General features: G+C 37.8%; 1 protein-coding gene across 1 annotated transcript in view; it reads left to right on the top strand.

Moving 5' to 3' along the window:
* The first annotated feature begins 63 nt into the window (after window positions 1-63).
* Window positions 64-14,688, top strand: part of LOC143025362 (FAST kinase domain-containing protein 1, mitochondrial-like) — a 41,477-nt gene continuing 26,852 nt past the window's right edge. Inside the window, exons 1-4 of the mRNA XM_076184904.1 lie at window positions 64-213; window positions 7,158-9,044; window positions 9,188-9,373; window positions 13,941-14,092. Of these exons, the coding sequence (XP_076041019.1) occupies window positions 7,158-9,044; window positions 9,188-9,373; window positions 13,941-14,092 (2,225 nt within the window). The 5' untranslated portion in view covers window positions 64-213. The remainder of the gene's footprint in view (window positions 214-7,157; window positions 9,045-9,187; window positions 9,374-13,940; window positions 14,093-14,688) is intronic.

Below are 14,688 nucleotides of genomic sequence, written 5' to 3'. Positions count from 1 at the left end.
AAGGGAACCGCTGGGCACTACAGGTTTAACTTCCACAAACATTAGGGCAATATCAAACAACGTTTTTACTATCGTCGTAAACGCAACGATCAGCTGAGTTAGTTTGTAAACAGTGCAGGGAGAAAGACAAGATGAAGCTAGGAAGACTTATTTATTTTTTTAAATAATAATCATAATAAAAGGGACCTAACAGTTGTTAGTAATGAAAATAAGGTGTGTGAAAAAACAGGATGATATCTCGTGTTTATTGCATGGTTAAACTTTGGGTTATCGACATAGATAGTTGTCATTGATGATATAATAATCATAATTAATGGTCCATGAATCATTGGATGGTCACAACGTGCACATTTTCATGTAGGTACGGGCACAAAAAAATAAATTCTTGTTGCATATGAAAGACCATTTCATTAGAAACAAAGCACTTTTTAAATGTTTGAAATAGCTTGAAAAATAAGGGAGATACGATTTTTTGAATTATTTTTCCATTCCGATTTTTTGGCTAGAATCCATGGCAAGTATTCTATTGTGACTGTCAGTTTAGAGATAATCATCCATAAAATCCAAACTCCTGACCCATTTGACATACAACTTGATATGCAAAGGTTTTATGGGTGAACAAATCACCTGACTCCTGAGCATGCCAAAAACAATGTAGGCCCTTCCTTTTATACTATCATGTTGTCATGGCAACTATTGTCAAGTTAGAGATAATCATCCATAAAATCCAAACCCCTGCCCCATTTGACATGCAACTTGGTATGCGAAGGTTTTATGGGTGAACAAATCACCTGAGCATGTCAAAAACAATATAGGGCCTTCCTTTTATACTATTATACTATAACTATTCTTACTAACACCCATCATGTTGCCATGGCAACTGTTGTCAAGTTTAAAAGTTAGAGATAGTCATCCATATAATCCAAACCGCTGCCCCAATTGACATGGAATTTGGTATGTGAAAGTTTGTGTGTCAAAAAATCACCTAAGCATATAAAAAAAATGTGAGACATTTGCATCATATCAAATTTGCATTTTCATGGCAACAATTAAGTTAGCAAGGGCAAACATCGCTTGAGGCACCACCATCGATTATGCCCGCCAATAGTGCATCATTTTATGCGCATACCATTCAAATGGCCAAATTTACATATTGCAGGAAATTTAATTCATAAAAATGGCATGAGTGTATTAACTACAATCGTAGTAAATGTTCAACCAGTCACATCATCAGTTACATGTCAGTACATAAAAACACAAGATAAACATGGCGGCCTGCATTCAGCAGTAAATCGAAAAAAAAATGGTTTCAAAATGAAAAAATGAGCTAAAAAAAAAAAAATCCATTAAAAGGCAACATATCCAAAATAAACAAAAACTACTAGTCTCATGGATTATTCTAATACCAAAATCAGGGCAGGGTATTATGGGAGAGCTGAGAAATCAAAGTACAAATTAGTTTTTTTTTCTATTGGGTCGGATTATCGGATTATCATAGCTATGGTCCGTAATTTTGCAGAGGATAAAAATGTAACTTCTCTTTGATCAAATTACATGAAAATCACACATTTTAAAGAAAATAGGTCAAATAATGCACCCATATACTAATTTTTTATATAAAATTGTGCATTTAAGCTAAAACCATCATTGTTTGGGTTTGGTCAGCTATTAGTGAGACCGCACGTTTTGGCCTGATTTTCTGGGACAAAACAGGCCCGATTTTGTACCCTTCAAAATGCAATATGTCAGAAGCTAGGGCAGCTAGATGGATAATTTAAATTGCATTGTACTAATAGCGTCTTTCTACATCCCATGAGAATTAGTTCAGCTCAAATATCAGGAATTCCATTTTTATGTTGACCTAGCTAATTTAGTTGTCAATTTAGAGATAATCATAAATAAAATCCAAACCGCTGCCCCAATTGACATGCAATTTGGCATGTGAAGGTTTTATGGGTCAAGAAATCACCTGAGCATGTCAAAAACAATGTAGTACTTACCTTTTATAGTACTCTTACTAACACGTATGATATAACATGTTCCATCAATGTAATGTATGTGCAATGTAATGTATGCGCAGCTAAAAGAACTCTACCGTCACATTAAGAAGTGCATATGTAGGTGCCTTAGCCCTTACCCCTAGATTGCTTCTCGGTACACAAACCAGTCAGTACTGCAACTATCCTAAGACCTAACTTAAATTTACATTGAAATTGGTGAATTATTTTTTACACCAATTTACTGAAATAGAAAAATGAATAAGTCTTTTTACTTTCAAAGGAGTTATTTTGTTTAATCATGTTATCTATAATCATGACAATCTGAATAAACTGCCTCATTTCAACAGCTCATATCTATTATCATCATGAAACCAAGAAGAAAGTATAAGTCTAGCCTCTAGACCTCTTCTAGTCTTGAGACTTCTCATGGTCATGGACATGGTCCATGCCATGGAATAGTGACCATATTATTAATAGTTATTTCATATACTTGCTATCATAGCCATAGCTGGCTATGTAATAGGCAAAGCATAGCCTGTCCATCTTAAAATTCATACCATAAAAATGTAAGTATTGTTTGTGAACAGCACCTTCTATGACTAATACATGTAGTATCTCTGACATGTCATGCGTTACCAGACACAACTAAGTATCAGAGAACATGCCTATATGTTGACCATTTAGGCACAGCTGTCTCATTATCAATGATCTTAAAGTTGTTCATTTCTGAGAGAAAAATAGGCTAAAAGATATTAGTATTACATTAAAATATTTATATATAGGTGCCTTATCTTTAGTTTTTACTCAAAAAACTAATTTGCAATGGCTAATAGCCGAATTTGCGTTTAAGTCTGATTTTTTTGTTTTTGAAGAAATGGGCATACACTTGCAGAACAGCAAGACAATTTGATAATTCTGCACATGCGCTGAATGCTACAAGCATTGAAATTGACGCGCACCCATTCAAAGGGGTCGCAAAAGATGGCTGTGTAAATATTACATCTGCGATGGTTGCGCGGCACATGGATTTGCGCGTACCTATTTCATGTTACAGTTTCCATGCCACTGTAGTCACACTGTCCATGCAAATACAATCACAATGTCAATGCCAATACACTCATATTGTCCATGAAAATACACCACAAGTTAAACAGTACAGTTTCAGAGAAATGGGCATATGAGCCGATGTTGATGAGGCTAAGAAAATGTTATGGACAGGAGAGTTTTTGTTTAGGTGGGCACAGAAACCCTGGAGGACCATTTGCAGACACAATTTCCCCCACCCCTCCAGTGCTAAAGATAGCAAAATTTTGTCTTGTCATAGATTTTGGTCTTAACACCATGGTCTGGTCTGGGGACACACTGCTCCCACATCTCTGCTCAAACCTTATGTATTGGAACTGGTCTGCAATTGAGTTCAACACTGCTACTTGAGAAGTTGGGCCATGTGAGATTAGAGGTTTATCTGGGATGTTGTCCAGGAATTTGTCTAGCCTCCTCTTGATAGCCTCTGACTCTGTGTTGACTCCCACTAGGTCCCTAATCTCAGTATTTTTTTTTTTAGAAGTGCACACATGTGCAATATAGCATTAGAAAATTAATTAGGTAAATTTTTAGAGGTGCACATCTATGCAAAATAGCAATAGAAAATTAGATAATTTTCTAAATTATATTACGTCAATTTAGTATATGTTATTCTTGGTATTAATCAATAATAGAAAAAGTTGCTAAAAGCTATTAACAATCCCTACCCACTCCCTTCCATGCATCACAGCATCATCTGTACACAACCATTCTCCACTCACTCCTATCTTTTGTCCTCTCCCTTCCTTCCTCAACAGACATTCCTCTCTTTCCCAATGCCCCTTTTACCCCATCTATCCATTTCATCCTTGGTTGCCCCTTCATGTTCACTCCTTCCACCTCTGCCTTCCACATCCCTTTTACTAATCTTTCTTCACTCATTCTTTCCATATGTCCAAACCATCCCAATACTTTTTCATCAAGATTAACACATTGTTCATTCCTGTTGGCTCCTTAATAATCTGTTCTAAATGGTTATTATATGTGAGTCCAATTAGCTCAATGGCTTGGGCTTGGTTACTGACTGTTCCACCACTTATATGCCTAGAGGGCCAACTGATTATGGGCAGATTAAAATCTCCAAGCAGGAGAAATTTTGTCTCACTTTCTTCTAGATTTTCAGATGTCTTTGCTAGTATGTCAGAGAAATCTTCACAGTCATTGTTTGGTGATTGGTAAACTGTCACTACTATTATGTTCACTTTTGGCACCTTAACAATGAGCAGTTCATTTGTACCTTTCAAGTAAGAACATAACACTCTTGCACTTGATGCTACATCATCCCTGAGGTAAAGCACTACACCATCATGTGTTTTGTCTCTTCTGTTGGTGCAGTACAGGGTGTAATTTTCAATTTTTATTTCATTGTCTATTATCTCTTCACTTATATGGAATTCTGGTACATTTAGGAATAAATAATGATTTTCTTTATATTGTTCCCCTAGTTATTTCACTTTTGTCTGGTTCTTCATGGTGGTGAAAACATTATAACCAGTAAGCATAGAGATGTCCCTCCCGAGCCTGTACAGAGGGGGGGTGCTGGGGGTGCCTGAGCACCTGCCCCTTTGCCCTGTGCCCCAAAAGTGCCCTTCACAAAAATATTTAAAAACAAATGAAAAATTATCTCTCACAGGCTTTTTCCATTTTCTTACCATTCACAAATTATAATGTGGAAAATGGTGTTGCACCCTACCGGATAGTTGCCAAATACAAATAATACAAAAGAGTGAAGTGCCCAATTTCCTGCCTAAAGCACCTGCCCCTTGCAATGTCTGTGTACATTACTGTCCCTCCCCCTTATTTCATCCAGACAAGATGGAAAAATAACAGTCTTTGTCATGTTAAACATTTGCTAATAGGAGAATGCACATTGTGTTGTGAAATTTTAACAGTCATGTGAGTGTGCATGTATAGTGAGGGTATCCTTTACAAGAATATCCACAGAAAGACTCACTTTTTATCTGGTTACCATTATTTAAGAAGTTTATAAAGCAATGTATTTGAGTGGGTAGTTTTTACTAGGATCAAGGAAAATATGGGTGGTGCTCGGGGCAGACATAATATACAGGTAAACGTCGACTTACGATGGCCGCGACTTACGATTGTTCGACTTTACGATGACGACGACGACGATATGATAATTTAACCCCTTCCATACGGTGCCGCACACATAGGCGTCATGAGGAGCAAGTGGATTCGCGACGCTGCTATATCGGCGTCTTGATTATATTTATTGTAGTCGCCCCTGTGTTTTTACATTCTCTCAAATGATTCATTCTCTGTGGTTTTCAAAATTCGCGGGTGAAAGAGAGAACGATCGATATAAGCGGTGACTATATTTTATGATGCGAGTATTATTACGTCACGTCGTACGGCTGGCATTGGCTGCTGCCCGCGAGATTTAAGTGCCGTACTGAAAATACATATTATAGTGTTTGAATATGGTAAAAAGGATAAAAATAATTAAATAAACTACTGTACATGTTTAATATGCTATATTCAGTATCTCTGGTGGTTAATATACAGGTAGGCTAGGTACAGTGACCACGGAACAGAGTGGGGATCGACTTACGATGAGATCGTCTTACGATGGCTCTATCGAAACCTAATGCCATCGTAAGTCGACGTTTACCTGTACTTTAAGTTTAAAGACTTATTATGGTATTAAATGTATTGGATAGTAGTTGCTCTATTATTCTGGCTATTGCTAGGCTCTGTAAAAATGATACCCACCTCTATGGGTGAATTTAAATAAGCTGTGAGACTTAAGTGGTGGGGGTGTTTTGCTCATTTGAGTGAAATTGCCTGGTGGGAGCCAGAAGAAATGCATAATAATGACCCATGCCCTCTGAAGGCTCAGTGAGGAATCCTCCCATTATTTTCCTCATCCTTTTATACTTATCTCATAGTTTCTGGGCAATAGGAGCCATCACTGAACCTGTTCTATTGCTCCTTCACATCACCATATATTGCATATACCATGGGTACTCTCACCCAGCATCCATGGAACTTGTCCTTCCCAGGATCTATTGTTTGACACTTCATGACATTCATGTTTGATTCTTTCATGTATTATCATTCAAAATCCAGATACACAAAATCCAGCCCAAGACATTTAACTGTGGTATTTAACATTATTCCTTATCTTTGTTCCCTTTGTGCAACAGCATTTTTTTTCCATTTCTTCTTACATTCATATCAGAAAGCCTTTTTCCTCTTGTAAAAGGAGTGGTTAAGTCAAAGAATAAAGCCACACTATACCCATCCCAATCTCCCATATTGGGTATTGACTATTTAACCTTTATGTAGCTAATCTTTCCTTTACCACTGCTATGACTCAACTTCTGTGATATGATATTGTCCCCAAGGATAGAAGCACTGGCTATATCTAACAAAGTATGACTAAATGCCTATCTAAACCCATTCATTGCCCTTCCCATCTTAGCATCTCATGTATGAAAGGTCATCCCTGCCCCTTGTCACATTGTTTGTGTCTAAGGCAGTTCAGTGAGACACAGCACTTCCATAGCAGGCCCAGCATTCAGAACTAGTTTTCCCCCACCACTTCATTATATGGCAACCCCCCCCTCATTCACCCAAAAGAATTTATAGAACAGACTAGAGGAACATCCTATTGAGCCATCTTTCTTTATCCATTTACAACCACTCTCCATTCACTCCTTTCTTTTGTATTCTCTTCCTTACTCAACAGACATTCATATAGTATCCAATGCCTCCAAAATCCAACTCATTTTTGGTCTCCCTCGTAAATTTAAGTTATCCACTTCTGCTTTCCATACTTTTTTTGATAGTCTTTCTTCACTTATTTTTTTCATATGTCCAAACCAAGTGAGCATTCTTTGAGCAGCCCTATTCCACAATTCTTTTTCAGCCTCCTCTATATGACTCACCTCCCTAATGCTATATATTTTTCTTTATTTCAAAATTGCTTTCATAGAATATTTCATATACTCTTGCATATTTATATATTGATCTGTTTGCTAAAATATTGAAGATTTCATGGAAAGGATTGAATTAATAAAGTTTTTCATGCTTGACTGATTTTCTTTTCAGATGACTCGTATGTGGCAAATTCATCCTAGGGGACTATTACAATGGAAACTATATTCATCAACCCTTCCTCTGTCAGAGTGCAGGTCTATGCTAAAGAGCATTCAAAGACTTTATGTTCAAGCCTGTCCTCATGATACTAAAGTACATGTTACTGCTACAACAAAAGGAAAGGACTTGTTACTATATCAGGAATTTCATAATGATAGTTTTGGAGAAAAAAACAACTTTAAGACAAGGAAGAGATATTACTGTGACCAGAAGGAGTCCATAAGTAGTGCAGGTTATGAAAATATGTTAGAGGATATACAGGAATCAGATACTGAAGATACTCAGGATATTGTTCAGTTGAGTTTTGAACAATTTGACTCACTAAGAGTATCTATTTATTCAGATTCTTCTGATCCAGTTGTAAAATCGCTTGCACAAGCAGCAAGTTTGCAGGAGGTGTTTGATCTGGTTACAAATAATGATTCACCTTTGACTGCTGAGCACATAAGCCAGGCAATTATAACTCTTTGGGATCTCCAGAAAATGTATGAAAAATATGGTGTCGAAGTTCCAGAATTGCTAACTAGTCATGTTACAGAGTTTTTAGAAGGTATTAGAAACCACCCAATATTTCAGAATCTTCTTGATGGTCTAGGCAGATGTTATCAAGAATTAAACGATGATGCTCTTGCATGTATGCTTCTTTATTTACATAGAATTGGGTTGAAAAATTCTCACCCAGTAATGCAAAATATGGTTATTTTGGCTTTGAAGAGATACAAAACTTTTTCATTGACAGCATTGTCCAGACTTTCTGTATATGTACGTGACCAGGGCTTAAGTGGTATATATATACAGTCAAGAATAATTAATACTATTTCAAAACACATAAGCAATTGTAGAACTAAAGATGAATTGAAACTGATTACTATATGTCTTTTAAGCATGAAAAAGCTGGTTTCGGATACAGTGTTAAGTGAGTATAGTACTTTAGTTACTAAATTTCTCAGTGAAGGTGTTCTTGATGGTACAGAACCGAAATATGAGTTAAAGATTTTGAAATTTTTCAACCACAATGAATGGTCTTCCAAGAATAATTATTTGGTAAGAGCATTGATCTTGACTCTGTTAGATAAGGTAGGTACTCTTAGTCCCACACAAATTGTATATCTTAATTCTCATTTTCAAAGTAATTTAGAACCAAGAGAGATATTAAAGAAAATCCAGGAGCATGCAGCACGACACATTGAAGAAGTAAAAAATCCAGAAATCAAAGCAGATCTGCTTCTTTGCTTAGCACCATTTAGTTCACATGGAATGCGAAGTAATTTTGAAGAGCTTGTTGCAGAGATTTTAGATGGCAGCAGGTCTCAGTTTTATATGTCAGTAATTTTTAAAACATTGCGGTTTCTCAAAACATCCAATACCAGACTTTGCAATACTTTCTGGAACACGGCTATGGAATCTGTGCTAAAAAGTGTAGAAAAAGTTAAAGGAACCAGCTTAGGTATTGAAGAGATAATCTTGCGATCAGTGTACCAGCGTTACATGTACTTTAATAATAATTTAGGTGGTACATACAGAAATTATCAGCTGGAACACCAAATGAATCAGATTTTACTTGAAGAGTTAAGACATTCATCAGGAATACTTCCAAGTAAAATGGCTAAGATATCTTCATTTTTGATTGGGTATGCTGGGAAAGATGGAATTCCTGCTCTTGTAATTGACAAGATAAAATTGATGTCTTCACAACTGCAAGTTGTTGATACTGTGGCCCTTTCCCGTGGTATCCAAATTTTCCTTGCAATGTCGCCAAAACATATTCAGAGGAGCCATATGGAACAGATTGCACTTCTTACACATATCCTTAATACCTGTACTGAGAGACATCTTAAGGTATGTCCTAAATATAATTTTATCATTTTTGTGTACTCACATCTGTAGATAACCTTCAATGTTTGCTTTCTAGCAAACACTTAATATGATTTACTTTATTTCATATTACTATATGTGATTAAAGTGTATTTTTCTTAAACCAGAGAGTTGGATCATTGGTTGAAATAACAAACATCACTCGTGCATATTTGAGTAGGCGATGTTCCCCGGCTACTTTTCTCTTCGATGACATTATAAATGGGCACAACAAGTTTTTGGACCAGCTGAATTCACGAATAGTTCGAGATATCTCAATGAACTTCTTGTCTACTAGATATTTATCACCCCAGGTATTTTTTTCCCAGTTTATATTCATAGGATATTTGGGTAATGGTGTATATATATAAACCATAACATGTGTCCTTTTTTTTAATATACATATATATATGTATATATGTATATATATATATATATGTTTATATATATATGTATGTATACATATATATATATATATATTTATATATATATATATATATGTTTATGTATATATATATATATATATATATATATATATATATATATAATATATATATATATATATATATATATATATATATATATGTATATATGCAAAATAACCATAGGAGAAAGGAAACTTGTATATACTTGGTTGGGAGTCCTTTGCGCTTTAACACAGCCTCAAGACGACGTGGAAGTGAAGCAGCTAGGTTGTGGAGGGTTGTAGGCTCAAAATTATCCCAGATTTCCTGAATGGCTGCCTCGAGCTTGGGTATAGAGCTGACGTCTTTGCCTTGTAACCTCTTCTTTATAAGGTGCCACAAATTTTCAATTGGGTTCAAATCAGGGCTATTACCTGGCCAGTCCTTTATAAAGTTCACTTCACAGTCGTTGAGCCAAGTAGTGATGGATTTAGCAGTGTGGCAGGGGGCACCGTCCTGCTGAAAAACTGTGGCACCTGTTTTTTTCAAATGATTCAGGTAAATTTTCACACAGAAGCTCCAAGTACACGTTTTGGTTCACTTTTAAGTTCTTGGGTAACACTACTAATGACCCCAAGCCCTTGCCGCTGAAACAGCCCCACACCATTAACCCCTTCCATACGGTGCCGCACACGTAGGTGTCATGAGGAGCAAGTGGATTCGCGACGCTGCCATATCGGCGTCTTGATTATATTTATTGTAGTCGCCCCTGTGTTTTTACATTCTCCCAAATGCGCCCTGAATCCCATTCTCTGTGGTTTTCAAAATTCGCGGGTGAAAGAGAGAACGATCGATATAAGCGGTGACTATATTTTATGATGCGAATATTATTACGACACGTCATACGGCTGGCATTGGCTGCTGCCCGCGAGATTTAAGTCCCGTACTGAAGTGGTTAAAGTATCAGGGAATTTGACAGTACCCTTGACGTACCGAGGGTCAAGCGGGTCACTTCCATGTCGCCGGTACACCTTTGCACCACGGTTACAGGTGACACTGAAGGTGGCCTCATCAGACCACAAAACGTCAAGCCAGTCGTCTTCAGTCCAGTGAGAGTATTTCTTGGCAAATTCAATCCTTCTGGCTTTCTGCTTCTTGGTGACAAGTGGCTTAGCAACAGGCTGGTGACTCGCGTACCCAAGCCTGACACTGTCCTCACAGACACCTCACCAAACACCCCAGGGTTCTGTTCCTTCACTACCCTTGCTGTCTTACGATGAGATGCCTCTAGAGTTCATTTTATGATGGTATCTGCCCTTGTAGAAGTCTTTCTAGGGCGTCCTGAGCATGGTTTGTGAGCTGGCAAAATGTCATCTGGCAAATCTTTCACGTGCACACCACTTCCTCACTGTAGACTTTGCACAGCTTAACTGTTCACTTATTTCCTTCGTTTTCTTGCCTGATTCACGTAGAGCAATGATCTGGGCCATTAACTGCTTGCTTCTATAAGCTGCATCAGCCATGGTAAGGTCACAGGCAATGGTAAGGTCACAGGATTGGAGCTACCAAAAAAAAATGTACCTCAGACACTTTGCCTGCTCACAAACCATGCTCAGGACGCCCTAGAAAGACTTCTACAAGGGCAGATACCATCATAAAACGAACTCTAGAGGCATCTCATCGTAAGACAGCAAGGGTAGTGAAGGAACAGAACCCTGGGGTGTTTGGTGAGGTGTCTGTGAGGACAGTGTCACGAAGGGTGCATGAGCTTGGGTACGTGAGTCACCAGCCTGTTGCTAAGCCACTTGTCACCAAGAAGCAGAAAGCCAGAAGGATTGAATTTGCCAAGAAATACTCTCACTGGACTGAGGACGACTGGCTTGACGTTTTGTGGTCTGACGAGGCCACCTTCAGTGTCACCTGTAACCGTGGTGCAAAGGTGTACCGGCGACATGGAAGTGACCCGCTTGACCCTCGGTACGTCAAGGGTACTGTCAAATTCCCTGATACTTTAATGGTGTGGGGCTGTTTCAGCGGCAAGGGCTTGGGGTCATTAGTAGTGTTACCCAAGAACTTAAAAGTGAACCAAAACGTGTACTTGGAGCTTCTGTGTGAAAATTTACCTGAATCATTTGAAAAAACAGGTGCCACAGTTTTTTCAGCAGGACGGTGCCCCCTGCCACACTGCTAAATCCATCACTACTTGGCTCAACGACTGTGAAGTGAACTTTATAAAGGACTGGCCAGGTAATAGCCCTGATTTGAACCCAATTGAAAATTTGTGGCACATTATAAAGAAGAGGTTACAAGGCAAAGACGTCAGCTCTATACCCAAGCTCGAGGCAGCCATTCAGGAAATCTGGGATAATTTTGAGCCTACAACCCTCCACAACCTAGCTGCTTCACTTCCACGTCGTCTTGAGGCTGTGTTAAAGCGCAAAGGACTCCCAACCAAGTATTAGGTGAGTAAAAATCCAATAAATATAATGATTAATTACATTTTTGTGCATTTTTGTTTAGATTCGCTGAGGCGCCGCGAACTTTTGTCGAGCACTGTATGTATGTATATATATATGTATATTTATATATATGTATATATATGTATATGTATATATATGTATGTTTATATGTATATATGCAAAATAACCACAGGAGAAAGGAAACTTGTAGACAGTAAGTACTTTCGTATATTACATCTTCAGACTAAATGACAGAGATACAGAGTTGGGTTTAAATATAAGTATCAGGTGCAACCATAGGGGGGAAGGGGGGAGACAATACAATGTGAGGAGGACCTGACCAACACATAAGGCTCAATCTGGCGGAAAGATCTCGGTGACCATTTGGGTTACCAATTTATCACATTTAAAATGACCATAGCTTAAGTTTATATTTTTGTCAAACGTGCCTGATATTAAGCAGGATTCTATTATATTTCTTTCTTGTAGGCTTTTTCCTTTAGCTAAAATTGTTGCCTTAGACCAATCAATATGATGGTTGTATAATGCTTTATGTTGGAATAACGCATTATTTTCCTGGGCAGATCTCACACTATATTTATGTTGGGAAATCCTTGTTTCCAAGTTTTTCCCAGTTTGTCCAATATAAAATTTATTACAATCTTGGCAAGGAATTTTATAGACCACACCGTTGTTGTTAGGAGGGCTGTTCTTAATTAAAGTTTTCTTAATGGTGTGGTCATATTTAAAAGCTACTTTGATATCCAATTTTTTGAGTAGGTTAACAATACTAAGAAAATTTTTCATGAAAAGGAAGAACATGTGTCCCCATGTAGGTGCACTGCTCCGCAAACTTGATAAATGTTGCCAATCCTTTAGCGGCATCCTTCCACGTTACTCTTGGCTCTGGGTCATCTTTCTCTTCACTATCAGCCTCTGTTTCCTTACCATGCTTCTCCTCAATCACTGCCTGAATGATTTCGTTGTCAGTGTGGGGGTGATAGCTTTGTCATTGTTGACCTCCATCCACTCCTGAAGAGCTTCATCAGTGACGCTAAGCTTAGCACTACCACGCATATCCTTCAACTCAGCCATCACTGCCTTCCTTTGCTGTCGGTATGTGTTTGTGTGTTGAGAGAGTTGCTAATAGACAGTCGCACGCTTAACATCAGGCGTCTTATTACAGTGGGCACTGGGCCTGACGGAACGGTGGGATTTGTGGGAGATGGCGGGAAAGATGCGCACTACCTCTGGTGGTGGCAGGAGTGGCGCGGGAATTTTAAATTTGATTTTTTCAAATTTTTACATTTTTATACAAAATTGTTATTTCCCCGTGAATAATATGCCGGTTATAAGAAGGAGCCGGATGCGAGAATAACGGATAAAAGAGCTTTTACTCTATATGTATATATATATATATATATATATATATATATATATATACATATATATATATGTATATATATATATATATATATATATATATATATATATATCCAGGACAATGGATAGATTAACTGATATTGTAATCCCTTATGTGAGAATTGTCTTCATTCACAACCATGAATTAATTTAACACATTTTTGTTCATTATCTGCCCCCCCCGCTCTCTGGCGCTCTCTTCCTCTCTCTCTCTCTCTCTCTCTCTCTCTCTCTCTCTCTCTCTCTCTCTCTCTCTCTCTCTCTCTCTCTCTCTCTCTCTCTCTCTCTCTCTCTTCCCTCCTCTCTCTCTCTTCCCTCCTCTCTCTTCTCCCCTCACTCTCTTCCCCCCTCTCTCCCTCTTCCTCTCTCTCTCTCTCTCTCTCTCTCTCTCTCTCTCTCTCTCTCTCTCTCTCTCTCTCTCTCTCTCTCTCTCTCTCTCTCTCTCTCTCTCTCTCTCTCTCTCTCTCTCTCTCTCTCTATGTCCATGTTATGAGGCAGTTTACTCATACCAGATTGTTAACAAAAAAAAATATGTATGAAAAGATGTAGAATGAAAAAAAAAGCTGGCCAATTTTAAGTCAGATATAATTCTACAGATAATGGATGCACTGGCAAACTACGTCATTGAGAACAAGGATTATGTATTAGGGGATGTAGTGGAGCGTCTTCTGAACTGTTTGTATCATCTTGGCTACCATCCAAAGAATGAAAAGGATTTCTTTAAAGCAGCTGAGGAAATAATTGTACAGTAAGTAAAAGGGGTTTCCAGTAATTTTATAACATTTTATATTGAAAGTACTTTGATTTGGCCACCCCTAATGTAAGGGGGAATGGGGCTTCAGTACATATATATAAATATACATATATATATATATATATATATATATATATATATATATATATATATATTCATATAATATATATATATATATATATATACAGTATGCGCGGAAAGTAATAACACTTTACACTAAGCGTCATTACTTTTCACGGAAAGTCTTTGGCCCTCAATAGTACCACCAAATGAAGGATGTCATGAGCTGATGTTTTCTATACGGCAACTGGCAATACTGTATGAGTGTGTGGCAGTGGTTTATTTATCTCAGTAACACATGGTTTGTTGTGATGAGTGTTTGTATTTTTTTGGTCTCCCGCTTTTTTCCCTTTTTTGGGCTCGTGTTACCACCCAATTGTGCCTCCTATATACCCCTTACCATGCCCAAACAAACCCTGGATAAGGACAAACATGTTGAAATAGTTGCATTATTCAAGGCGGACCATAAATTACCCGAAATATCGAGACTCACAGTTGTTAAGCTACGTACAGTGCAGTGGTTTCTCAAG

The sequence above is a fragment of the Oratosquilla oratoria genome, chromosome 5, assembly GCF_046742065.1.
Source record: "Oratosquilla oratoria isolate Oo_2021 chromosome 5, ASM4674206v1, whole genome shotgun sequence".
Classification (NCBI taxonomy): domain Eukaryota; kingdom Metazoa; phylum Arthropoda; class Malacostraca; order Stomatopoda; family Squillidae; genus Oratosquilla; species Oratosquilla oratoria.
Note: the sequence above shows the minus strand (reverse complement) of the source record. Positions and strands in the feature narration are given on the sequence as shown.